This window comes from Panicum virgatum, chromosome 1N (genome assembly GCF_016808335.1).
Source record: "Panicum virgatum strain AP13 chromosome 1N, P.virgatum_v5, whole genome shotgun sequence".
NCBI classification, from domain to species: Eukaryota; Viridiplantae; Streptophyta; class Magnoliopsida; order Poales; family Poaceae; genus Panicum; species Panicum virgatum.
Window position 1 is genome coordinate 21,580,373 of NC_053145.1, and position 24,566 is coordinate 21,604,938.

Genomic DNA, 24,566 nt, shown 5'->3' on the forward strand with positions numbered 1-24,566 from the left:
CCATGTCTTGGTGATCTCTCTCGTAGAATATTCCTAAAATAAAATAAAGTCAGATTATGGTTGCCCTAAAAATAAGAGAAAAGATGGCATGCCAAAGAAGCATGACCCAAAAAAAAGAGAGAAAAAGGGGGTAACCATGTCTCAAAAAAAAAAGAGAGACAGGTATGATTCGAGAGAGAAAAGCCATTACCTCAAGGAGTAAGCCATATTCATCCATCTATCCATCCATTCATACACTTGCACCTTTTGATCGAGATTGCATGACTTGTTTCTCTATGGATCCTCTCTTTGATTTTACAATAAATAGAATACAAGTGTGCTCTGTTCTTATCCTACCTTGAGCTCCACAAAGTCTTGTAGTAGTAGGGAAGATCAAAAGCAAACACTACCCTGGTAAGGAAATACAAGATGAGTGCCTCGAGAGAGTTATCCTGGAGCTTTGCCATGTTTTCAAAAATCTTTCAAAAAAGTGTCTCCAGATGGATTGAGGATCTATGAACAAGTAAGTACTGCTTTATGCACCATTCTAACTCTCAACAGCCCAAGACAAGGAGATAGCTAAAAAACCCCATGAGGGAGTAAGGTAATTGAGCAAAGGTATGCTAACCAACTTATTTAAGCTTATAGATGAATCTCTTTGCTTCAGACTATGACATGACAAGTAAGGTACGAGTCAAAGTGATTTTCTGATCAACAACCTGATTTGTCCTACTTTGCTCTGGACGTGCAAAGGACAGCTTGGGGGATCTTGTTGACGCTCACTAACGACCATTTCCAGGCGTCAACTTGATCAGAAAATCATGAGAGTTTGCATTTCTTACCCGCATCCTCATCCAATAAAGTTCCTAAATCACACTTTACCTTTTAGAATATGCAAGTTGTGTTTTCAAGCTAATATTCAGGTTACCAGCACACTTTGGCCCGACACAAAATCACAGAAAATATCAGAGTACCGATTCAGGCTCAAATGGACCAAGTGAAGCCCAAGAACTGAAGCAAACCTAGCTGGGGCAGGCCGTGCCTCAACTTTAGGACAAGGGGAGACCAAGGCAAGCCCACTCCAGGAAGTTGGGGGCGGTTGGCGGCCCGGGCAGGCCGACCGACCTACCTGGTCGGCCGGCCAGGCCCGTGGGCCCCACCACCTCAACCAAGGCACGTGGCGCTTCCCTGTTGGCTCACAACGTCGGTTTGGGGTGCTGCAGTCCGTGGCTCCCTGCTATAAATACAAGGGGGTTAGAGAATAACACACACACACCACACACCTCTTCCTCTCTTGCATTCCTTGCATAGTCTTTAGGCTTAGTGGAGTTTAGAAGTCTAGGAGTCATCGAGTCGCCGGAGTTGCTCGAGAGTCTAGTATGGGTTCATCTCTAGCTCTCTCTTGTAATATTCGGTCGTTTGTAATAGAATTAGACTATGGTTACCGATATCTGCTTGAAGTATATTCTGAGTTATCGAATATATGCTTCTTGTCATGATGGCGTGCCAAAGAAGCACGACCCAAAAAAATGGACACGTCCAAGAAAAAAAAGAGAGAGAAAAAATATAGCCATGTCCTCATGTCATTCAAATAAAGGAGAGGGGGATTCATGCAAGGAGTCTTTTATTTTGATCATCCATCATTCATGCTCACACACATGCACAATCTTGATCAGCTTGTATGATTTGTCATCTTCATGGATCCATTATTTGATTTTGCAATATATGTTACACATGTGCATGCTTCCTTTTTACCTACCATGAGCTCCACATAAGCTATTATTAGAAGTAGGATGAAAAGAAGCAATACTTTGGCGAGGATATATACACAATGAGCGACATGAGAGATCCTATAGAGAAGTAAAGCTATGGTTGGTATTTGCAAAAATATTTTCAAAACCCCCAGTCATATGACAGGAAAGTGGAGGAGACTGAAGTCATCACTATTTCGCTCTTCAACTTCCCAAACAATTTATGATAGAAACATCAAAATTCACAGGTAAAGGTAAAGCTTAGAATAATATGTATGCCGGTGTCATAACATTTGGGAGCCGAGTCCGCCTTAGTCCTAGCCTTTACTCGGGACAAGCAAAGGACTAAGTGCTGGGGATCTTGTTGATGGTTTATTCACTACAACACATATGGACTTCTGTGACGTTCCACTTATGTCACTGAAAGTGGTATTTTCGTTATGTTTCACAATCTGTGACATTTACATGACGAAAATCGGTTCGTCGTCTATACCATGTAATAAAAAATGTTCTACGACGAAAACATATTCTTTCGTCATAAATCTTATGACTATTACTCTATTGTCACTAATTTGTGACACTCAATTTTCGTCATAATCAATACAAAAAACATCACAAAATGTATGCTTGAATGACTGTACATGTGCCACGTAGGATAAAAAACGTCATAAAATTTTTACCTTGTATGATGTAGCGATGACTAGGATATGACGTGGCACCTCCATTATGACGATTTGATTCGTCATAAAATAATCAAATTATTAAATTCAGCCCATTTTTTAATCTTATTATTTGATTTAGGCTGAGATCACTTCAAAACAACACATTCCTTCAAAACAACGGGTCACTTCACATAATATTTAGTACAGCCCGTCATCACTTGTCCAAAAACCACCAGATTCATATGCATATCACAACCCAACATCACTTGTCAAGTCAAAACAAAAAAGACAAGTAACTCCATAACATGTTCACTGAACAGCCAAAACAACTCTCTAGACTCCGTAGCATTGCTTTCCTCTCCTTGCTTCTTCAAACTTTCGATCTCTCCCCTTTGATTCTCCCTTGCTGCTTCAGATTCCTGGAACTTTAGCTTTAAGTCTTCGAGCTCACTTTGCTGGTCATCCGTTTTCTCTCGAAGTGCTGCTGAACCCTACCTCTCTGATTCCACTTCAGAAAAATAATGCAGAAAACAAATAGCTAATTAAGAAAAATTATGCAGATTGAGCCAGCAGACAACTAGGACATATCATATAAAGAAAATATAGTTTGAATTCATGCAGTACTGAGAAAAGAACTAGTAGGCCAACAACAACAACAACAACAACATAGCCTTTTAGAAAAGAACTAGTAGGCCAAATTAAGCCAATATTTTTTCCTCTATCCTATAAACAGAACGTAGTTCTTGAGAGAATGTATACCTCATCAAGCTTGTGAAAAGAAACAGCAAGTGTTCCAAACAGTGTGCATCTGTTCGTGGTCGACCATTGCTATTCTCTGTAATTAACTGGTAAGAAAGGCAACAACTATAAGTACCATAACACTACCATTAACCAAATATCAGATATACATATGTTTGTAACTTCTAGTCATGCAAGCGCACATGCTAAGTTACAGTATTTGCTTTGGTTATAAGTACCATTCCTGCAAAGCAATCATGCATAACAAACTCAAAGACTGTAGATCCGTATGGTACTTCATAAAAAAATAGCAGTAAGTTGACCAAGTGGTCTACATCTCCAACTTAGGTCCAAAATGAACTATTCTATCATGCCTTTTTCAAGTCTAAACGAGTCTTAGCTGGATTTGGCTGTACAAGTTTCGAATCAATCATTACAAGTGACACAATTCATTTACATAACAGATCATGTACTATTTATCAATTATGGAATATGGAATCAAGCTACACAAGAGACCTATTGATTACAAAAGAATAGCTAAGATTAACTAAGAATAGTTGTGGACAGTTGCTAGTGGCTAAGCATCGAGAACAGTTCTAGGAACACCCGTTATCAGTTTAATAATACAAATATGGCTTTTCCAACAAAGCATAAATAATAGTATATAATTGTACCCATGGTACCTGCCATGACTCCCTGAAGCTATGTAGATTTTCAAATGTTTAATTACTTCTGCAAACTTAACAAATGAAACAATATCGAAATTGAAAGCTTCAGCAATTAAAAAGTCTGTGCCAAACCAATCCTGCAGAAGTTATCACAAGAAAGGAGCAGCATTGTTAAAACAGGAAGCATGTATTTATCCATTCTATAAAGGTATTGCAGTTGCAAAAATCAGCAAGTTATATGCAGGATGACATAAGTTTAATAATTCTGATCACTTAAGATTCTTCTAACCATTAATCATTCAGAATGAAGCACCATGCAGTAACAGAATTACTTTGCATAGGGACAGAATCACTCAAAGTAATAAAAAAACTACAATCCCTGAATTTCTATCAAAATTTTACTAAGCTGGTAGTAGCTGAAGTAAAAGTAACAAAACACAATCCCTTAATGTCTCTATTTCAGTGCTTCCTTCAACTAATTAATATCCCAGGGAATGCTGGTGATTGAATGGTGGTAATTAATATCCCTTGGGCCAATTGGCTGGACTTTGTGAACAACAAACTTAGAGGCAGAGAAGAACATGCTATGGACATTCATGGGACAGAGCAATCGCTTAAGTACATATAACAAAACCTGCAGTTGCATTCTATTCATTAGCACACCCTAGGCTATACCCTTTTCTTATATGACTTCTCTCTTCCTCGTATTGCCAAGCTGATCTCAAATGCATACTACATTACTACCTCAGTTGACAAAACAAACAAGATAGCACTAGCGCCCATGGAGAACTTCCGTTCATTCGCCTACTAGCTGAATCTAAGATAGAAAAAGTGCTTGGCGTCAACACCATGTTTATTAACCTCCGGCAGCACTGTAACAGCATCTGCTGTAATTTAATTGGCAAACAATTCAAGTCAGATTCGTATACACAAAGTCTTACAACTGGTACCATTGGCAAGAGCACAAAAGGGCGTGGCCTTACCGCACCACAAATTTAGTACTATCTGAACCCCAATTCGTAGGGCTTTAGTAGTAGAGGGGTTGGGGATTTAGTTTGGAGCACTTATCTGTGATTTTGAGACCAACATTTTGGCTAACCCCCTAGCCTCGTAGCCCAGCAACAGCTTCCATGGCCCAAACCCTGGATCAGGACCTACATCAATTTCTTCAAGAAATCGGAGAGGGAGGGTGATCGAGTGGATGACTAACCTGAGCAGCGAGGACGTCCAGCGGCTGAGCAGGTGCTGCATCGTCAAGCACGCGAGGTAGGACCTCATCTGCTCGCGTGGGCACAACACGGCGGAGAAGGCTGCCTGGAGGTAGGGGGTCCGTGTACGGTCCATCACCGGCGGCGTTGGTCCCGCTCCCTCTGCGCCTAGTCCACAGCCTGTAAGCATTGGAATAGTCTCCTCCAAGGACGCTGAATCCTAGCGCCGCCGCCGCCGGAGGGGGAACAGCATGAGCTTGTGGATCTGTAGATGGAGGGTGGCTGGATCTAGAACCCGACGATGCTCAGATGCAGGAGAGAGAGAGATAGAGCTGAGAGAGAAGGGGGGTAGAGACGAGAGACGAGACGTGGGGGAGGGAGGGGAAGGGGGTAGGAGGCTTCTTCTGCCATGGACTCGCGCTTCCCCGCTCGGTCGAGAAGATGGGAAGAGAGGGGGGGCTTAGAGCCGATGTGCTTCTTCATCTGAATTCGCGTGACTTAATCGTAGAAATATGTTTAATGGCGCAACTAATTACAAGTGTATGGGCACTCTGGTGGTAGGACTTTTATTCTCAAAGAGGAGGTCTTGGTTTCGAATCTTCCCAATCAGCTCTAATTTTATTCTATTTCCAATGCTTTTTCTCCCATTTTATCTCTGCATGCTTTCAACTTATTATTTGTTTTAATCCTATGTAAATTCAAACAAAGACAGCTTTTCCTCCTCATTTTAGCTTGGCAGTTTTAAAACTTATTTGATTTACTCCTATGTGAATTCAAACAAAGACTCAGCTCAGTTTATTTATGTATAAACCTATTATGAATTTGTGACACTTGCTAGTTGTCATGGAAAAATAATAGTATTCGTCATTAATACATCATTGCAATAGTTATGACGATTTGTGAGTGGTTTTAGTGACGGATATCTTACTTTCGTCGCTAAACCATACTAGCACATAGAAAACGTCATAAATTAGATGACCTTATGACATTTTGATTAGTTGTCATGAGCAAATCGTCACAGAAGGTCATGTTTCTTGTAGTGATTTTGACCCATTTGATCGTCAACTTTCGTGCAAATTATGAGCATCCAAGGGAATAAATGTTAGCATAGGGTGATTTACTGACAAATTCCACATATGCTAGTCTGAAAATGTGTGCAGGTGAATTTGGGCCAAAAATGCAAGAAACTAGCAAGTGTGATCAGAGGCATGAATTCCCGGACAATCACAAGCAAGAAGGGCCCACTTGGCAGCCACACATGAGAAGAAACACAACCATAAGCAAGGTGACATGTCATCAATCCATGGAAACATCTTCTCGATGAATCAGGCATGTTCACGAGGATCCATGGGCCCACTAGAGCTAGCAAACCGACTTAAGAAGGGCCCAGGCACACATAACAGACCTTAGGACCTTCCTAGAAGCTTTCAGGACAAAAATCGGGGCCAATGGCCGGGCCCACCGGTCAGCCGACCATATAGGTAGGCCAGACATGGGAAGCTTTGTCTCGGCTTCATCTTCCACGTGGCGGCTCTCCATTTGATGTAGAAGTCAGTTCCAGGTGATAGGCAGTGCATCTCCCCGCTGAGGACCCCTGATTCATCTCTATAAATATGAGGGGAGGGGGTAAGAATAGGGACACACTTCACACACACAACACTTGCACCTCTCTCTCACTTTTAGAGTTAGGGGAAGGCTAGGGGGTAGAAGGTACGCAGGAGGGGCGCCAGAATGTCGGCGCTCTTCTCCATCTAGTACCTCTACGAGAGTGAGGAGGAGTTGGGGGAAAGGCCGGATCTATCGGCACTATTCTCCGCTTATACCTCGACGGGTGCTTATCGGTCTGTAAGTGTTCGTGACTTACTCAGTTTCATAATTTACATTACAAGTTCGCGTTAGTAGTTTCATGCTGTTTACTGGATTGAGTGTCTACTAGCTTAGTATATAGTAGTTAGCTCTAGTCTAAGGCTTTCTGTAGCGAAAATGGCCTCACATGCCATATTTCAATATAATATTTTGGCGATTGATGACACACACAACACTTGGACTAATGTGATTGTTAAGATGACCATTCTCAGGCTTTTAGGTTCAAGTGATGACAAAGAGAAGAAAGGCGTAGCAAGGCCCGAAGGGCCACCCCTACGGGGGTTCCGCCCCTCGCGGGTCTCAGGGCAGCGCCCTGAAACCTCTTCGGTCCAAAGGACAAGAATCGAAGAGACTGTGAAGAAATTCAATACACCGGTTGAACCGATGTTAAGGAAAAGACACACGCCGGTGTAATTGTCCAGAAGCTGGAAACTGAAGATACACTCACCGGATTAACCGACGTTGAAGAAAATACATACGTCGGTGCATTGCCAAACGAAGACCGAAGAAAATACATACACCGGTTGAACCGACGATGCATCGGTCAATTGCATCGGTTCAGTTGTCCAGAGAGGTGGTTTTTTGAGGAACGTGAAGAAGTTACAATCACCGGTTAAACCGACGCTAATTTTACATACACCGGTTGATTGCATCGGTTAAACCGGTGATACACCGGTTATTAGCTAACGGCTAGTTTTTCAAGTAGCAGTTTACATACACCGGTTGAACCGATGATGGCTGTTGGGGTACGTCGGATTAACCGGCGTTACGCAGTTTTCTGGCAGCTTTTCTCCAACGGCTACATTTGCTTGGGCTGCCTATATATACCCCCAAGGCCGGGTCATTTGAAAGTGCTGGAGTCCAAGGAAGTATACAAGAGCTAAAGATCATCTCCAACCACCATAGAGCTTCATTGTACATCATATAGGCTTAAGCACACTTGTGAGAGTGCTTAGTGCTTGTTTAGGCTTAGTTCTTGAGAGAACTAGCTTGAGAGAAAGCCTTGCTGCGGCAAGCACCTTGTGTACTCGTCGTGTGACCCTCCGACTTGGTGTTAAAGCTCCAAGATAGTGAAGACGGTGCCGTGGTGACGCTTCGAGATAGACGGTGGCGGTGACCTCGTCTTTGTGACTTGGCGTCACTTAGCCTTTGCTTGTCGGGAGCCTTGGAGGCGTGGCAAGACGGTGATCAAGCGAAGAGACTCGGCATCATACTTGTTCTTTGTGAGCAAGTGGCCGTGGACGTAGGGAGGGACTTTGGTGTCCTAACCGAACCACGTTAAATCGTGTGTCTTGGTGTCTTCACGGGAGTTTGCATATCCTCTCCCTTACCGCTTTACTTACCGCATTACGTTTCCGCATTTACTCTCTCTTGCTTACATTTACTTTCCTAGTAAGTTTGATTAGGATTAGCTATAGGTTGCAAGTCTTTTGGGGTAAGTAGAGGGTAGCATAGATAAACCTTAGTCATAACTAGCATGTGTAGGACGTGTTAGGTTTATCTTATGCAATTAGATTGAGCCCTAGGTTAAAAAGCGATTAGCGACCCTATTCACCCACTCCCCCTCTAGGGTCGGACACCCCGGTGATCCTTACACTTTCTAATAGAGACGGATGTCCTTGCGCGAGACTAGAGTTAGTAAATGATAGTGTAGACATGGTGCCTAGGCTAGACTTTACCATTCGATTGTTGTGCCTCCCACGGTTTGTAGAGATAGACTGCAGGTGGTGACAGCCCTGTTTAGTACCATCGTAATTCTCCACGTTCGGTTGCATGGTAGAAGCCTTATGACAAAACTTCTTGTCTGACCTGTCGAAGCCGTCGCCCGATGTTTACAGCTGATTCTTAGTCTGATCTTACCTTGAATCTAAATAGTCCTCTCAGCCCCTTACCTCTTCCATAGTGTGGTGTCCTTGGACGAAGCCTGAGCCTTAGATATCGTACTCACATTCCCTTGGATTCGATAACCCTTGGAATACTATGAGGTGAAAGCTACAGCGGTATCCGTGCACTTGCAGATTCTTTCGTGAGGTTCTGTTACCCAGGCTGCTTTTTGGCGCCGTTGCTGGTTAATCTAGTAGCGACGTTAGGCAACGCCAACAGTGGTACTGCCCCGAGTACTCGCCATAGGGGAGTAGTCGGAGATGCTTCCCGCCGAGTTCAAGGGCTCGAGAGATGATCGTGGTGGATCGCCGAGATCAAGAACACGATGGTACAAGCAACACAAGGATTAGACATGTTCAGGCCACGAGTATCGCGTAATACCCTACGTCCTGTGTGGTTTGTATTGCCTGGGGCGCGTAGAGAGGAAGTCTCTATGCGCTAGGGTCTTTGGTTAATGTCTAGATGAATGGAAGGTGTCCCTACACGCCCTTATATAGGCAGGGGGACAATGGTTACATGGAAACCCTAAGTCGGTTTATCTCCTAGAGCTTATCCCGAGTAGTTTCCATCTAATCCGACTGGTACAAGATACAGGTGGTTACATGCTATACACAATACCTCCTACCATATATCTCGCACAGGACCGTACCACATGAGATATCCTGTGGTCCCAGTTTGACAGTTTAGCTTTCCTAATATGAATAAACACTTGACGTGTCCTCCTTCCATCAGGTAATATACGACATCCTAGCATTTTTCATAATAGATTAATGAGATGAAGAAATGGTACATGTACCCCTATGTGGAAGGACCTTTAGCTGACTTAGTTAGATGGCTCCGGTAGCACTTCGTAGGTCCTGGATTCAACTTTCTGTGGGAGCGAATTTCAGGCTGAGAATTAAAAAATCCTCCTTGCTAACCAAAAGGGTTGGGGGGGTGTTCTCGGTTGGGAAGCTGAAATCACTTTCTCTTAATGGAAAACGGCATGGGCCATCATACCCCCTCTAGTCGAGTTTTTTAGATACATGTACTCCTATTTAATACCTTGTTAGGTTATCATTTTGCTAATTTCATGGCCGCCCGGAGATAATTAGTTTTTAAAACACTCTAGGATGTCTTATATTTGGACAAATTTTAAACCCTTCAATACCTTGTATTAGAGCATCTCCAAGAGACTAGTAATAAGTTTAGCTAAATTTGGAGAGATTAAGAGGCTAGCTAAAAAACAAAAGTTTTCGAAATTGAGTGGTAAACCAATAGACTCTTTAAAACTGGACTCTCCATTACAGTGCCAGTGACCCCACATGTCATACTCATTCCTTATCTTCTTCTTTCCCCACCTCTCTCCTATCGCTCCCGATAGGCAAGCCACTGTGCCGCCGCCTCCTGCTACCCGTCACCCTCCTCCTTGCCTGCACGGCTGCACCACAGCCGCCACTCTCCTCACGCTCACGTTCCTTCTCGGCCAGTCGGCTTCCAGCTTCCCACACTGCTCCCCTACGGCAGTGGCCTCCTCACCTCTAGCTGCGGCCTCCGCTGCAAGCCGCTCGGCGTTCACCCGGGCCTCTAGCCGCGGCCTCCGCTGCAAGCCGCTCGGCGTTCACCCGGGCCTCCCACAACCGCGTGGCCTAGTTGCAGGCGCCCGCACGCTTGAGGCCATTGACGAGGTTGGACTTGGTGCGGGGATGGCACTCGATGCGACGGCGAGGGTGGCGATGGTGCTCGACGGCAGGCAGCCTGAGGCGGCTGGGGCGGTGCGAGGAGTCTCCCCCGGGCCACGGGAGACGGCGAGCGGGACAGGCTCGATCGGATTTTTTTTTTGCCTAGCGAGGGGGAGGAAATACAGAGCATGATAGCTAGGTGAGTAAAATATAGAGTTTGTCGGATCCGATTTTTTGTGAAGTTTTTTTTTCTAACTCACGAGGGATACAGAGTCTCTTGGAGATGGCCTTAGAACTGAGCGAGTATATAGAACATGTATATCTAAGGACATGGTAATACACAAAGCCTAGTTTTTTTTGAACTTGAGGACATCGTGCGGCAGTACAGTGGCGCTGGCCTTCCTATTAGGTCTAAGTGATTTCTTAACCCCGGGTTTATTATTAGTCTCGAGATTATCCCAACAAAATCTGGTTCTTATATATATATATATATATATATATATATATATATATATATATATATATATATATATATATATATATATATATATGAGCCTGCGGGTTCCAGGTTGACACGTGTCTTCACCCACCCAGCTCAACCGGTTTTCCGTAGCAGTCACTCTAGGTGGTCTACCGTCTCCACCTGCAGCCTTCCGCGCCAAATATCTGGCTGCAGCAAGCGGCCAGGAAACGAAGGATAGCCCGAGAAAGGGGCGCCAACCAAAAGAGGCCGCCACAGCAGCCCGGCCACACAACACAAGCACGTACGCACGCACGTGGCACCTACCACCACGCACGACGCAGTGATGAGGGCTCTCCCGGCGACGGCCGGCCGCGGGGCGGTGGCCTGCGCCGCCGCGCCCGTCCCCCGGAGGTCCCTGCTCCTCTCCACCGCCGCCGCAGGTGGTTCAATTTACCACTCGCTCCGACTGTACCACCACCACTGCAGTGTCGCCTGAGCTCAGGTGTGTGTGGCGTGTTTCTTTGCAAGCAGGTGCGGCGCTGAACGCGGAGCAGCTGCCGCTGCGGCTGACCGGGGGCGCGGCGGCGAAGATCCGGGCCCCGGCGGACGCGGCGCAGGCGGTCACCTTCACCAGCACGGACGACGCCCTGGCGTGGACCAACAAGGACAACCGGCGCCTCCTCCACGTCGTCTACCGCGTCGGCGACCTCGACAAGACAATCAAGTACGTAGCAAACATGTGATCGATGTGTATCTCTCTACCACAAGACATCTCGCTGTGTTTGATCTGATGTTCTCCCGGCCGGCCTGCTCCGGGGCAATGCAATGCAGGTTCTACACCGAGTGCCTGGGGATGAAGGTGCTGAGGAAGAGGGACATCCCCGAGGAGAAGTACACCAACGCGTTCCTCGGCTACGGGCCCGAGGACTCGCACTTCGCCATCGAGCTCGCTTACAGTTAGTGACTCTGCTTGCATTGCTGGTCATTGCCCTATGAACACACCACCTGTAATGCAAGTTGGAGGATGCTCATGGTAGATCCACACAATCTCCACCCTTTGCAGACTACGGGGTCGACAAGTACGACATCGGCGCAGGTTTCGGCCATTTCGGTATCGGAGTCAATGATGTAAGGATCCACATATAAACCTTTATTTGCCGTCAATCGCTGAAATTAAGTTGGTCAATCAACTAGAACCGTGCTTGGATATATATTGAAATCTTGATGATTGGTGTTTCAGGTGGCCAAGACAGTTGAGCTCGTGAGAGCAAAGGGAGGCAAGGTGACCAGGGAGCCCGGGCCTGTCAAGGGCGGCAAGACCGTGATCGCCTTCGTCGAGGACCCTGACGGCTACAAGTTTGAGATCCTTGAGAGGCCGGGCACCCCGGAGCCCCTGTGCCAGGTCATGCTCCGCGTCGGCGATCTCGACCGCGCCATAAGCTTCTACGAGAAGGTAGCCTGTAGGCACTGGTCATCACAATTCCTGAACCACTGCAACACACTGCCTGATCAGTTGCTCACTGTTGTCCTGCTTGCCCGTGATGTCAGGCTTGTGGCATGGAGCTGTTACGGAAGAGAGATAATCCTGAATACAAGGTGACCAAGTGTACTTTCACCCTTAACCAACTCCCATCTAGTGCATTCCAAGACGTGTATTCACGGAGAAGTGCTTCTGCAGTATACGGTGGCCATGATGGGGTACGGGCCTGAAGAGAAGAATGCAGTCCTGGAGCTGACCTACAACTACGGCGTCTCCGAGTACACCAAGGGGAACGCGTACGCGCAGGTATGAGATGTGGATTGCCTGCATCTCGATCAGTTGAACAACTCTTGAGGCTGAAATCTGGACATCAACACGCGCCACACGCAGATCGCCATCGGCACCGACGATGTCTACAAGACGGCCGAGGTGGTGAAGCTGTTCGGGGGGCAGGTGGTGAGGGAGCCGGGGCCATTGCCGGGGATCAGCACCAAGATCACGGCCATCCTGGACCCTGATGGCTGGAAATCGGTACCAGGCTCCAGGCTCGTTCTGATGTGTTCGTCTCAAATAATCTGCCAGTCAGAACGAGCTAAAGCTGTTTCATCTCCCATTGCGCAGGTGTTTGTCGACAACATTGACTTTGCCAAGGAGCTGGAGTAGTCTGTAGCCATGGAGAGCGAAATGTTTTTGTTTCCTCTTTGTTCATCGGATCATGCCTCGCGGCGCTCGTACATACGCCTTGCAAAATGATCCTTTGTGCACCAAGAAACAGAGGATGCTGGGACAGGGACATAGCTGCTCCAAAGATATCAAAAAAAATACAAAGCTGACTATTAGTTCCAACAGGTCTAGGCTAATTTTCTGTGAGATATGTGGCGAATAGTTCAAAGCATGAATAATTAAATTGGGGGGCAGAAACACATTTCTAATGTAGACGCTTACACAAGTATACTACACAATAACACTAAATTAGCAACACACGTCGGTTGGTTAAAGTTTGCGATCACTGATAAAACAGTTAGCCACCACCAATTTAGTGATGCCACCACGTCTTAAGAGATTAGGGCTGGCATCTTGAGATTAAAGACATCATAGACGTCTAATTACCGAGGGATATGTTGGCTACCATACAATAAGGTAACAAGTCCGTTTTAGCACTCGAACTCTTATACAAACACAACTACACAACCTTTTGTCCCAAGCAAGTTAGGATAGGCTATGATCGCCTAATTTTAACGCCCATACATATAACAATCAATTAGTGTTGCCACGCCACTCGAATAGCTCAGGGATCAAATTTTGACAGTATTGAAGATTGAGGGAGCATATTTAAGCGACATTAAAGTTTATTTATGATTGAGGGAGCATATTTAAGCGACATTAAAGTTTATTTATAGTCAAATATTGATGGATAGAAGAGCGGTGCTAGAAATAATCTAGTAAAAATGTGAGTAACCGTGCAGGACCATTGTATAGATTTGCTGAGACCCAACGACCATGAAACAGTTGCCAATATACATACGTGGTAATAGTCAATGGGGATAGGTGGATCAACGCATTACTTTGTATTACGAGCACCAACCTGCACCACCGTCCACAGGTGAAGTCACGAGCTCATCTCCAACCAACCGTTTCTGGTACTTGTCTACTTGGAATTTCATACCCACATCTGTAGGTAACAAAACAAACAGGTCCCACTGCAATCCTGTGCACAATTCTGCCACTGGCAGGTCCACAGGTTGGTTGTGGACGCCGAGTAGCAGAGCTGACTCTGCCCTGAGCGTCAACCGTCAAACATAAAGCTCCAGCAGTGCCACAAAGAATTAAGGATCCATTCTCCAAAGGTCATTGCTGCTCACATACCCAGTCCCTACTACACAGCTCCATTTATGCAAAACCACCACACCATTGGTCAGACCAGACCGTTGAGGCTGGCACACAAGCACCACAGCAGTGAAGATGATGGCCTCCGCAGACACCAGGAATACAAGGTGATACAATCTACTTCGACAACCACTCCACCTCAACAGCATGTATGCTCATATCTGAAGTTCTGCAGTCCGCTGGTAAAGTTGGGGTACACCCTGAAGACAGGATTTAAGTGCTGGAATTAGCCTACAAGTGTAACTTGAGTACGAAAGAAGAAACACATGTGCTCTGGTATACAATGTTGATCCCTCCGCACTGCAATCAGGTAAGCAGTTGTGCAGCTCAACTCTGAGATTCATGCTGCGTTAAAGCTGATCACCAATGGTACCAAAAACATCTACAAGACCACCAAGGTGGTGAAGCTGGTTGGAGGGCAGGTGGTGCATGAGCTAGGGCTATTACCAGGAGAACCAGTATCACCTATGTTCCTCTGCTTCAAGCTGGTCTACAAAGAATGTTTTTGTTGAAACGTAGTCAGTTCAAACGTACACTATTCATCTCTTTTTATGCATTTGACAACACTGATCAAACGTGCACCATTCATCTCTTTTTATGCATTTGACAACACTGACTTGCCAAAACACTGGGGTAACCTTGTCAGTGGAATTGTTTCTTTTCACTTCGGTTCATTGGCTTGTGACATCTCTGTGCATACAAATGAGTTCATAAACCCTGCAAAAAAGATTTGTCTCAATAAGAATAAGGGTATATACTATATAGAGACTTAGCCAGCTCCAGTTGCAAAAATACCAAAGATTGCAAAGCTGAGACTGATGATGCACAAGAACTATTAATTTGATCTGCTTCTGTTCAAATCTTACACAAGTTTTAAAGTTTGAGTAAATTGGTCAGTCCTGAATTTAGAATATAGCAGACTTTTTTTGTTGCCTTAAGAAACTAACAGAGATACCTCCACTATTACATATACTTCAAGTTCTTAAAATTTAAGAATGTAACAGCACTTCTACACTTAATAGGAGACAAGTGAACCAGCATGGAATCCAATTGAAAAATGGTATTTTATATACTAGATGGGAGGATGAATACCGAAATTATTCAACAGTGTAAACATGCAATCATGCCGATCACAGTTCACTTCAACTTGGAATGAACCAAACTGCTTCGAAGCCACAAAGATGGAAACCACCAAGCGACAACCATTACGCATGAGAAAATCTCTTAATAATTACTCCCTCCATTCCAAATTATTAGTCGTTTTGGCTTTTCTAAATACATTGATTTTGCTATGTATCTAGACATGATATTTATCTAGATACATAGCAAAAACTATGCATCTAGAAAAGTGAAAACGACTAATAATTTGGGACAGAGGGAGTAATTTTCAGTTTATAGTACATTCACATTGCAAGGAAATTCATAACCATTGGCTACAAAATAGGCACAAGAAAATGGCAAAGGTGGTAGAACTCTCATAATGTTATGAGCAGTCCATGCATGCCTCCCATTCAAACAAATCACATGAAAAAAACCATGTCAGTGCCAGATGCACTGCATGACATGTTGATGGTTTACCTCCTCTCAAACAGATTGGTGTAGATTGAGTTGCAATAACCTTTACCCTGAGCCCTTGAGCTGCAGTATGTAGCTCTTGAAAGTTTAATATAGTAACAGGGATGAACAAGCTTGATCAATTTTCACATGCCTAAGCATTTGTTGGCAGATAGGCAAACGGGTGAAGCAGCGAAAAACAGTCAGCGGTTCATGCATGCAAACCAAATCATAAACTTCCTAGATTCCTCTACGGAATCTTTGTATGGTTCGATTTAGTGCCATACACATTGGAAGATGCACCCAATCCAAGTTGAATATCATGTCATCTTCTGCAAGTAAATAATTTGTCAGAACCAAGTGAAATATGGTCAGAAAAATATTACGGCATGACAATTTCAGTTAATTGTAACAAAGTGTGACAAATAACAACACCAAATTGTCTTACATGTTAAACAAGTTGCACGTCGCAAACTGGGTAGAGCACACACATTTCCCTGCTGCTGGCCCCTAATTAAAATGAAAGCTATCCTGGTGAAATTCCCTTATTTTCTTTAAGCATGGAATACATGCATCATTATTATATTTGGAAAGGACCCTGAATCAACGAGCCCAGACAAATGAGGGGTTACAATGTATCCACTTGTATAAAATACAAAATAGATTGCTGAGATCCCTAAGCACGTTCCATATTATCCACAGACGGAAAAGAATAATAAGACCAGAACAACAACTGATGCTGAATTCATAATCAGCACCAACCAATATTTCTGGTTGGTAGTAATCACCTCAAGCAATACAGATGTCCCCACAAAAACCTGACAGCTATTTTCCTTTCAGCAATGGCTTCATGCATCAGGAATAAACACATATAACTTTGACCAGGATTCTTCCAAAAACCACATCAGGCAGCCTACAATCGCAGATATAGAGGTCATTAAGAAATTCAGAATGAATATTAGTGACCCTAATAGCACAACGGACAAAGTTAAGACATCCAAAACTATAAAACCTATTTCCATCTTACACTTAGACCAAAGAAGCATTGGAGGGAAAAAATGATTAGATTACCAATAGTTATTATCCCTGAGCATATCTTAAATGCATGCATAAAAACAAGGGCGCTGAGCGCCCAGACGTCCGATGGGAAATTTCCAATCGGACGGACTCAACGTATGCAACATCGAAAATTAGCGTTTGCAACATCAAAGCACATTGAAAAATTTTATTATCCATCCATCAAATGATGAGAAAAAAACCCGCCGCAACATATGTTTCATGTTGCATGGAATATTCTAAATCCCTCGATGAAAATGCAACATCCAGATAAAAACACTTGCAACATGCGTGTGAAACACGTGCAACATTGCAATATCCAAATCTACTTTTGCAACATCCCCATGAAACAATTGCAACATTATTTTAAAACATTTGAAACACGTGAAACATGCAACAAACCCTAGCAAAAACAGAGGATGGTAAGTTGGGGAGCTCGCGCCACCGAAGGAGCTCGCTGTCATGGAGGTCGCGCCGTCAGGGGAGCTCGCACGGCCTCATGCGCCGCTACCCCGGAGCTTTGCCGCGCCGCCGGCAAGCGAGCTCGAGCTTCGGCGTGGCCGCGCCACCGACAGAGCGAGCTGGAGCTTCGCTGTTGACCGAGCGAGCTCTCTGCCCGCGCCGCACCCGGCCGCGCGAGCCTCGAGCTCCTGCCCCGCGCCGCCATGGCCGCAGCCTGGCAGGGTCAGGCGTGCCGCAGTTGGCAAGGGGCTGTGCGGGAGCAGGCTAGGGTGGGAGGCTATCGACAGGAGCAGCAAGCAGCGGCTGGGAAGGAGTCCGGTTTTTGTTTGGCGTCAGACACCCGAAGTATAGCATTACCGTAAAAACAATGTAAAGTCAAAGGAATGTAATTTTTTGAGGGATATAGGAACCAACACACATATTTTTACATGGGAAGTAGAAGGAGCCTTTATGTTTATGAACAAAATCTTTAAAGATATACACCTTATTATAATTTCGATTGATGGAAGCAGCATAATCATACCGAACACATGGTTCGCAAAACACAGGAAAGGAACAGTTTTGAGACAGGAAATCATATAGCAGTTCTAAAAAACTTACAAAGAAAGGGCCGAATGCCATGAAAAAGGTCCCTTTTATGCTTTCGGCATTATTTATAGACAGTTTCGAAGTAGAAAACTGACAATGCAGCAGTTCTCAAATAAAATTTATCAGAAAAAAAACAAAGAAAGATCCAACTGTCATAAACTGTTCCTTTTGTGTTCTCGGCCCTCATACTCAAAGGTTAGACTGTCACAAACTACATTCCTTTTGTGTTTTTAGCAACTAATTTTATACTTACCCCAGCACATTGCGGACCAAGTTGTTACCATGCCAATAAAGTCCCAGGAAAATATTGGCTGTCTGGGTGGTGAACAAAATCATCTCTTAAAGTCTGCCAAAAAAAAAAGTGGAATTACAAAATCAGGGATTATATAGTTTCCATGGCTACCAAAATTACAAAACAAATGGTGTCATTTCTCTTTACATTTGTCCTCAAGTTCATTGTCATCCTAAATCAGGTTCCATGAAAATAGCAGTTCAAAATAAGTGGTTGTTTCTGAGAGCCACTCTTAATTCTCTTAGTAGCTGCTTTATAACCTTTGAGACATCCACGTCCACGAGTTTTGGGTCCACCTTATTAACATATGAAACAAATGTGATATACATGACGGACAAAAGAGTATAATGCAAAATAGAACAACCAGCACATACCATTCCCTTGTTGCTTTGGTTTTCTTGCATGAGATGGAATATCTTTGCTTGCCATGCTCCTTTCCTGAGTTTCCTCCCCTTCAGTTACATGATCATCATCCATATGTTCTTCCAATAATGACACTGGGAAAAATCATCATGTGGAATTAATTTATTGAATGCAAAAGAGCTGGTAATATATTTGATGACATGATAAAAATAATTTTATTACGCATATGCCGACGACGGCCTGTATGCCTTAGCCATTCCTTGTATGCTTCGATTGTTTCATCCCTAAAGTCATCCCTGTATTCTGCAAGTCATGATTAATGTCAAAGCAACATTGGGTTATAACAATTTGAATGAGTGATGCAAAAAACTATCTTACCTATGTCTGGTTCTTTGGCTTGCAGTTTTGCTAGCCACACCTTGTAAGCATCAAGGTGTTCATCTGTACCAGGTTGATCATGTTTTCGCTTCCCCCCATGTCGCTTAATTGGTGTTATGCTGACATTTACCTCCGGTTCCGGCTCCCCTGACAATACCAACCTAATTTCTCTCTCACTAACATTGTCTTGTAGCATTGCTTCTGCGTGGCGTAAATATTCAATGGCCTGAAGTTTAGCCACGTCCTTTCCGCAACGCTTCTTGTAGTATATGAAGTCCCTGGCTGCATACCCAAGCTGTTCTTTGAAGTATGCCAGATTATAAAATGAGATATGAGCTCTGTCTACTTCAATCTCGATGAATTCCTTATCCTCAGGTTTCCCCTTGCATTGGAAATATATTTTCCATATCTCACCCGTGGGTGGTTCACTGTGTGCATAAAGAGCAGAAAAACATTTTGTGTGGTGTAAGATATCTTAGACTTGAATTTAACAAAAATAGCAAAATATGATTTCAAAACAAGAGGTAATATTTTCTCATTGTGATGAGACTGATTAGTAATTTTCTCTACTAGCGTGGACAGATTGTCAGACTTAAAAAACTGGACATCTATACATCAAGTAAATGTTTCTATTATATTGAAAACCATGTTTCAGCCATCTGTCTTTAGTTTAGATTACATAGATCTAAATCAGTGTCGCGTATTAGATATCAGACAATATATATAAATATTAATTGAGGCCATAACATTATGTTAGCAGTTTCAAATCTTTCCTGGCTTGCTTTGTAGTTGTATTAATTGTATATTTTCTACATGGATTGAAGTTGCTTGAGCGTGCTAGTTGTATTGGACCCCAAACACCCTAATGAACTTTTATGCAACAACATGCTGGTTTTTGTCCTCAGTCTGGTTCTCAGCACGATGGATGCTTTTCCTATGTTCCGTTTGTTTATTTGAGAAAAAAATTTATGTGTCATAGCAACGCACGGGCATGAATCTAGTAAACTAACTATTTAAATTATGCAACCAAAATTGTTTGTCCGCTAAAGATATCTAATAGCTATTTATTATATTGCTTCATGGTTATTGCAGGTAGTGGTTCTTTGGACAGATTGTGTTGTCTTTGATCTTTGACAGTGTGAAGAATGTCAGATGAAGATAGGAGGTGGATGCGTATGTCCAGATTTACGTCTGAATGGCAAATGGGATTCAAAAACTATATTCAGAGTATATTTGGAGGCACATCTAAAGAAGAAACTGCTCCATGTCCGTGTACTCGTTGCCGTTGCATGTCTTATCGGACTAAAAAAGAGGTTCAAACTCACGTGGCACAAAGAGGATTTGATGATAGTTTCATCCGAGGAGAAGGTAATGGTCAACCTTTAGTTGAGAGGGACAGTGTTGATGAAGGCACAAGAGGGCATGCAGATAGTTCCCATGAACTGATTTCTTCACTGATCAGTGGTGTTATACATGGAGAAGTTAGAGGAAATGATGAGGAAGAGCCAAGTGAATGTGCAAAACAACTTTATCGGTTACTAGAAGAGGCAAAGAAAGAATTGTATCCAGGTTGCAAGGAGGTTACAAAGGTTTCTTTCATTGTCATGCTATTTCAGATTAAGTGCATGCATGGTATTAGTAACAGTGGCTTGGAACACATACTACCCTTGTTCTTGCTTGTGCTTCCTGCTGGCCATTGTATCCCAACTTCCTTGGAAAAAGTTCATAAGGTTGTTCGAGATCTTGGCCTCGACTACCAAAAGATTCATGCTTGTGTGAATGACTGTGTGTTATTTCGAGGGGATTATGCTGAAATGGATAGCTGTCCAACATGTGGTGAGTCTAGGTGGAAAGATACTGTGGGTACAGAAAAGGATGATCCTGTTGTCACTGGTGGTGGAAAAAAGCTTTTTCCCCGTAAGATCCTTCGTTATTTTCCACTTATTCCTCGTTTGCAAAGATTGTATATGAGAGCATCAACATCTTCACTGATGCGTTGGCACAAGGAAGAACGGGTGCGTGATGGGAAAATGCGTCACCCTGCAGACTCATTGGCATGGCAGCATGTGGATGGCGAGTATAAGAATTTTGCATCGGACCCTCGCAATGTAAGGCTTGGTCTTGCAGCTGATGGCTTCAACCCGTTTGGGATGTTGAATGTTTCATATACTACATGGCCTGTCATCCTAATCCCTTACAACTTGCCTCCGTGGTTGTGTTTGAAACAACCATACTGGATGATGTCTATGTTGATACCAGGGCCGAAATCACCAGAAATGAATATTGATGTCTATTTGCAGCCCCTGATTGATGAGCTGAAGGAATTGTGGGTAAAAGGTGTTGAAACATGGGATGCGAAGGTAAAGAAGAATTTTACTCTTCGTGCGCTTCTAATAAGGACCATAAATGATTTTCCTGCCTATGCCATGCTATCTGGTTGGAGTACGAAAGGAAAGTTTGCATGTTCATATTGCCACAAAGATACAGACTACTTATGGTTGAAATTCGGGTCGAAGCACTGCTACTTGGGTCATTGGCGGTTTCTACCTCAGAACCATAGGTGGCGTAGGAACAAAAAAAGCGTCAACAACAAGGTAGAGATGAGGGAGGCACCTGTGCCATTGACTGGTCCACAAGTTTTACAACAATATGAAAGGTTTGAGCAACCAAAATTTGGGACAGCCACAAAAAAGAGGAAGCAACGTGAAAAAGAGAGTAGGTGGCACAACTGGAGAAAGAAGAGTATATTTTTTGAGCTGCCTTACTGGAAAAAATTGCTTGTAAGGCATAATTTGGATGTTATGCACATCGAGAAAAATATCTGTGAGAGCATAATTGGGACGTTGCTTGACTTAGATGGGAAGTGTAAGGATAGTGACAAGGCACGGCTTGACATGCAACTTCTTGGGATAAGGCAGGATCAACATCCAGTGCTAGAGAATGGTCGATATACTTTGCCACCATCACTGTACTCATTAGGCAAGGAGGAGAAGATCATGTTATGTAGATTCCTAGAAGGAGTGAGGATGCCTGATGGTTATGCATCTAATATAAAGAGATGTGTGGATGTCAATGGTTGCAAGGTTTCTGGACTGAAATCACATGACTATCATGTTATTTTGCAGAAACTGTTACCCTTAGTTGCACACCACATATTGCCTGAAGATGTTGCTAGACCATTGATTGAGCTTAGCAGGTTTTTCAATGCGCTATGTTCAAAGGAGCTGGTGCAAGGTGACATTGAAAAACTAAGCACTTCAATTGCTGAGACTTTATGTCGGCTTGAGATGATATTTCCACTAGTATTTTTTGATATTATGATGCACCTGCCAGTTCATTTAGCTGAGGAGACTAAAATTGGAGGACCAGTGTGTTATCGGTGGATGTATCCAATCGAGAGGTATCTGCGTACACTTAAAGGATATGTTAGAAACAAGGCACAACCAGAAGGCTCAATAGCTGAGGGATATATCTCAGAGGAGTGCATGACATTTTGCTCTCGCTTCCTAGAAGACATTGACATGAAGCTGAATCGCCCAACCCGTCATGAGAGCAGCGCAGTGAATGAACCACCAGCTGGGCTTAGCATAATTGGGAGCATCGACTACAGTAAGAAAGGTTGCAAAATTGAGCATATTTCAAGATTTGACATGCTGCAGATGCGGCACTACATATTATCAAACTGTGATGAGGCAATTCCATGGATTAAGTAAGCTATTCAGTTTCTACCACCTTTTTTGTATTTTCGTATCTTTTCATAATAGATAAGTAAGAGCAGAATATTTGTCATAACTAATGTTGCACTAATGTAATCTGTTTGTTCCAACCAATAATATATAGTGAGCATAAGGAGCTGATGAGAAGAACAAGTGCACATGGCATTGATAAGCGTCATAGGGAGCATTTTGTTGGGTGGTTTGAACGTAAGGTCAGTAATGTTGTCATATACATGTCACAAAAATGTAGCAATTGTCTTATTTATTTATTTGAATTGAGTGCAGATGAAGGTAGTTTATGCAGAAGGGAAGATTAGTGATGAGCTATATGCCCTTTCTCAGGGTCCACACTACCTGGCTCGTGTTTTCAACAGATGCTTCATTCATGATTTCCTTTTTCGCACGGCTTCTACAGAGGTCAACTTCACTACACAAAATTCTGGAGTTTTAGTGAAGGGTGATGATAATATGGGCAATATGGATTGGTATGGTGTCCTCAAAAAGATAATCACACTAGATTTCCCTGGAGAAAATGAAGTCATTATGTTTGAGTGTGATTGGTACGACATTCCTGCTGCTACTAAGAACAAAAGTAAAGGGTATAGTAATGATCAATATGGGATTATAGATATTGATACAACTTGTCGTCGATATGTAAATGATCCTTATGTTCTGGGGACTCAAGTTGAGCAGGTTTTTTTATGTCAAATGTGCAAAAAAATCAAACTGGAGCAGCGTTGTTAGAATGAAGCCTAGGACTTTGTTTTCCATGCCAGAACCAGAAGAGAATGAACAACAAGGACAGATTGATATTGACTCACTCGACATCGGTGTGGAGACCATGAACATTTCTACTCAACATGAAGAGTTGACAAATTGGACAAGGAATGACCTCCAAGGAGTGACCGGAGATGCTAGCATCATTGAAACTGCTATACCTGTGCCAGAACCAAATGATGATGACTTAGTTGATGAACATGATGATAATGATGACACCTACATCGACGATGGACATATTGCACCTGTTAACTCTTTAGGCCAAGGATAGGATGATGAGTTTTTTGCATAAATGTGTTTTTATATGTATTGTGATGTTTTTTTTAATTAAAGGCTTGGTTCACGATCATATATTTATATACACATGTGTTGGTGTGAATTTTTTTTTGTTAATTGATGACTGGTTCATGCAGTGTGCAATTTTTGTTTGATTTGAAGCTTTGTTCATGACAAAATAATATCCACACTTTTTTTGGCTTATATGTTAAATCTTAAGCTAAACAGCTAGCCATAGTGCCATAGTGCAAAAGGAACATCAAGATTTCTATACTGCTTGATTTTGAATTGAGAAAAAAAATACAACGTCATGCTTTCTGTACACTGAGTTAAGTAAAATACTAATTTGTTGAAATGCATTTTCTCCTACAAGATTTTTTTTGACAAATAAGGTACGGTCAGATTTTCCATGCTAATTTCTCAGTCTGATATGTGCAGCTGCAACTTGACATGACTACCTCTTAGCACCAGTTTCCATTAAGCCATTACAACAGCTTTGAGATATCTCCAAATGCTTAAAGGCTTCAGAGTCATCAGATGTTCCTCTGACAGGCAGCTATAATACTGTTACAGCCTGGGTGTTGAGCCTTGTTTTTAAGAGGGGGAGTTAACTTTATTTATACCTTACGTTCTCTCATGTTTTGGGTACAATACCTATTAGCATGTAACTCAAATGTACTTGTGCGAGTGTATGTTAGACCCAGATTCCCCCCTTGGGCCATTATTTTTCTGAATTTATTTTCAAGATTACAGATTAAAAATATTTATATATGTTTGTTCGCCACCAATCTACAAAACAAGGTTGTAGTGGTTTGGCTCGTCAGGTGTGGATGGTGGGTTGCTAGTTAGATTCTTGC

The 24,566-nt window shown here is 43.2% G+C and overlaps 2 protein-coding genes and 2 long non-coding RNA genes across 6 annotated transcripts; 2 read left to right on the forward strand and 2 right to left on the reverse strand.

Moving 5' to 3' along the window:
- Window positions 1-2,540: 2,540 nt before the first annotated feature.
- LOC120655510 lies at window positions 2,541-5,475 on the reverse strand. The gene is made up of 4 exons (XR_005667553.1): window positions 5,009-5,475; window positions 3,814-4,940; window positions 3,152-3,237; window positions 2,541-2,900 (listed from the first exon to the last, which is right to left on the reverse strand). It is a non-coding gene; the product is annotated as an uncharacterized LOC120655510 (long non-coding RNA).
- Window positions 5,476-11,107: 5,632 nt separating this feature from the next.
- LOC120655508 (probable lactoylglutathione lyase, chloroplastic) lies at window positions 11,108-13,214 on the forward strand. 2 transcript variants are annotated; one of them, XM_039933359.1, is made up of 9 exons: window positions 11,108-11,320; window positions 11,412-11,604; window positions 11,712-11,836; window positions 11,944-12,008; window positions 12,121-12,333; window positions 12,429-12,476; window positions 12,559-12,666; window positions 12,751-12,905; window positions 12,982-13,214. In XM_039933359.1, exons 1-9 carry the CDS (start codon window positions 11,224-11,226, stop codon window positions 13,028-13,030), a joined length of 1,053 nt encoding a protein of 350 aa, XP_039789293.1. In that variant the 5' UTR covers window positions 11,108-11,223; the 3' UTR covers window positions 13,031-13,214. The 2 variants fall into 2 exon arrangements, with proteins under 2 accessions (XP_039789293.1, XP_039789294.1); XM_039933360.1 differs by having other exon boundaries at window positions 12,751-12,891.
- A 597-nt stretch (window positions 13,215-13,811) lies between these two features.
- LOC120655511 lies at window positions 13,812-18,390 on the reverse strand. 2 transcript variants are annotated; one of them, XR_005667555.1, is made up of 5 exons: window positions 18,161-18,387; window positions 16,590-16,714; window positions 16,250-16,399; window positions 15,826-16,133; window positions 13,812-14,964 (listed from the first exon to the last, which is right to left on the reverse strand). It is a non-coding gene; the product is annotated as an uncharacterized LOC120655511 (long non-coding RNA). The 2 variants fall into 2 exon arrangements; XR_005667554.1 differs by having other exon boundaries at window positions 16,250-16,714; window positions 18,161-18,390.
- Window positions 18,391-20,754: 2,364 nt separating this feature from the next.
- On the forward strand, window positions 20,755-23,704 carry LOC120653425. The gene is made up of 4 exons (XM_039931175.1): window positions 20,755-22,649; window positions 22,781-22,868; window positions 22,942-23,248; window positions 23,433-23,704. The coding sequence occupies exons 1-4, from the start codon at window positions 20,755-20,757 to the stop codon at window positions 23,702-23,704; spliced, it is 2,562 nt and encodes an 853-aa protein (XP_039787109.1).
- The last annotated feature ends 862 nt before the right edge of the window (window positions 23,705-24,566 follow it).

What these genes read in the sequence shown, in the direction of transcription:
- LOC120653425 (XM_039931175.1), top strand. Translation starts at nt 20,755, where the DNA reads ATGGATAGCTGTCCAACATGTGGTGAGTCTAGGTGGAAAGATACTGTG. An exon ending in TTGGGTGGTTTGAACGTAAG is followed by an intron (nt 22,869 to 22,941) that starts GTCAGTAATGTT and finishes AATTGAGTGCAG; the next exon opens with ATGAAGGTAGTTTATGCAGA. An exon ending in TGCTGCTACTAAGAACAAAA is followed by an intron (nt 23,249 to 23,432) that starts GTAAAGGGTATA and finishes TTTCCATGCCAG; the next exon opens with AACCAGAAGAGAATGAACAA.
- LOC120655508 (XM_039933359.1), top strand. Translation starts at nt 11,224, where the DNA reads ATGAGGGCTCTCCCGGCGACGGCCGGCCGCGGGGCGGTGGCCTGCGCC. An exon ending in CGCCATCGAGCTCGCTTACA is followed by an intron (nt 11,837 to 11,943) that starts GTTAGTGACTCT and finishes CACCCTTTGCAG; the next exon opens with ACTACGGGGTCGACAAGTAC. An exon ending in AAATCGGTACCAGGCTCCAG is followed by an intron (nt 12,906 to 12,981) that starts GCTCGTTCTGAT and finishes CCCATTGCGCAG; the next exon opens with GTGTTTGTCGACAACATTGA.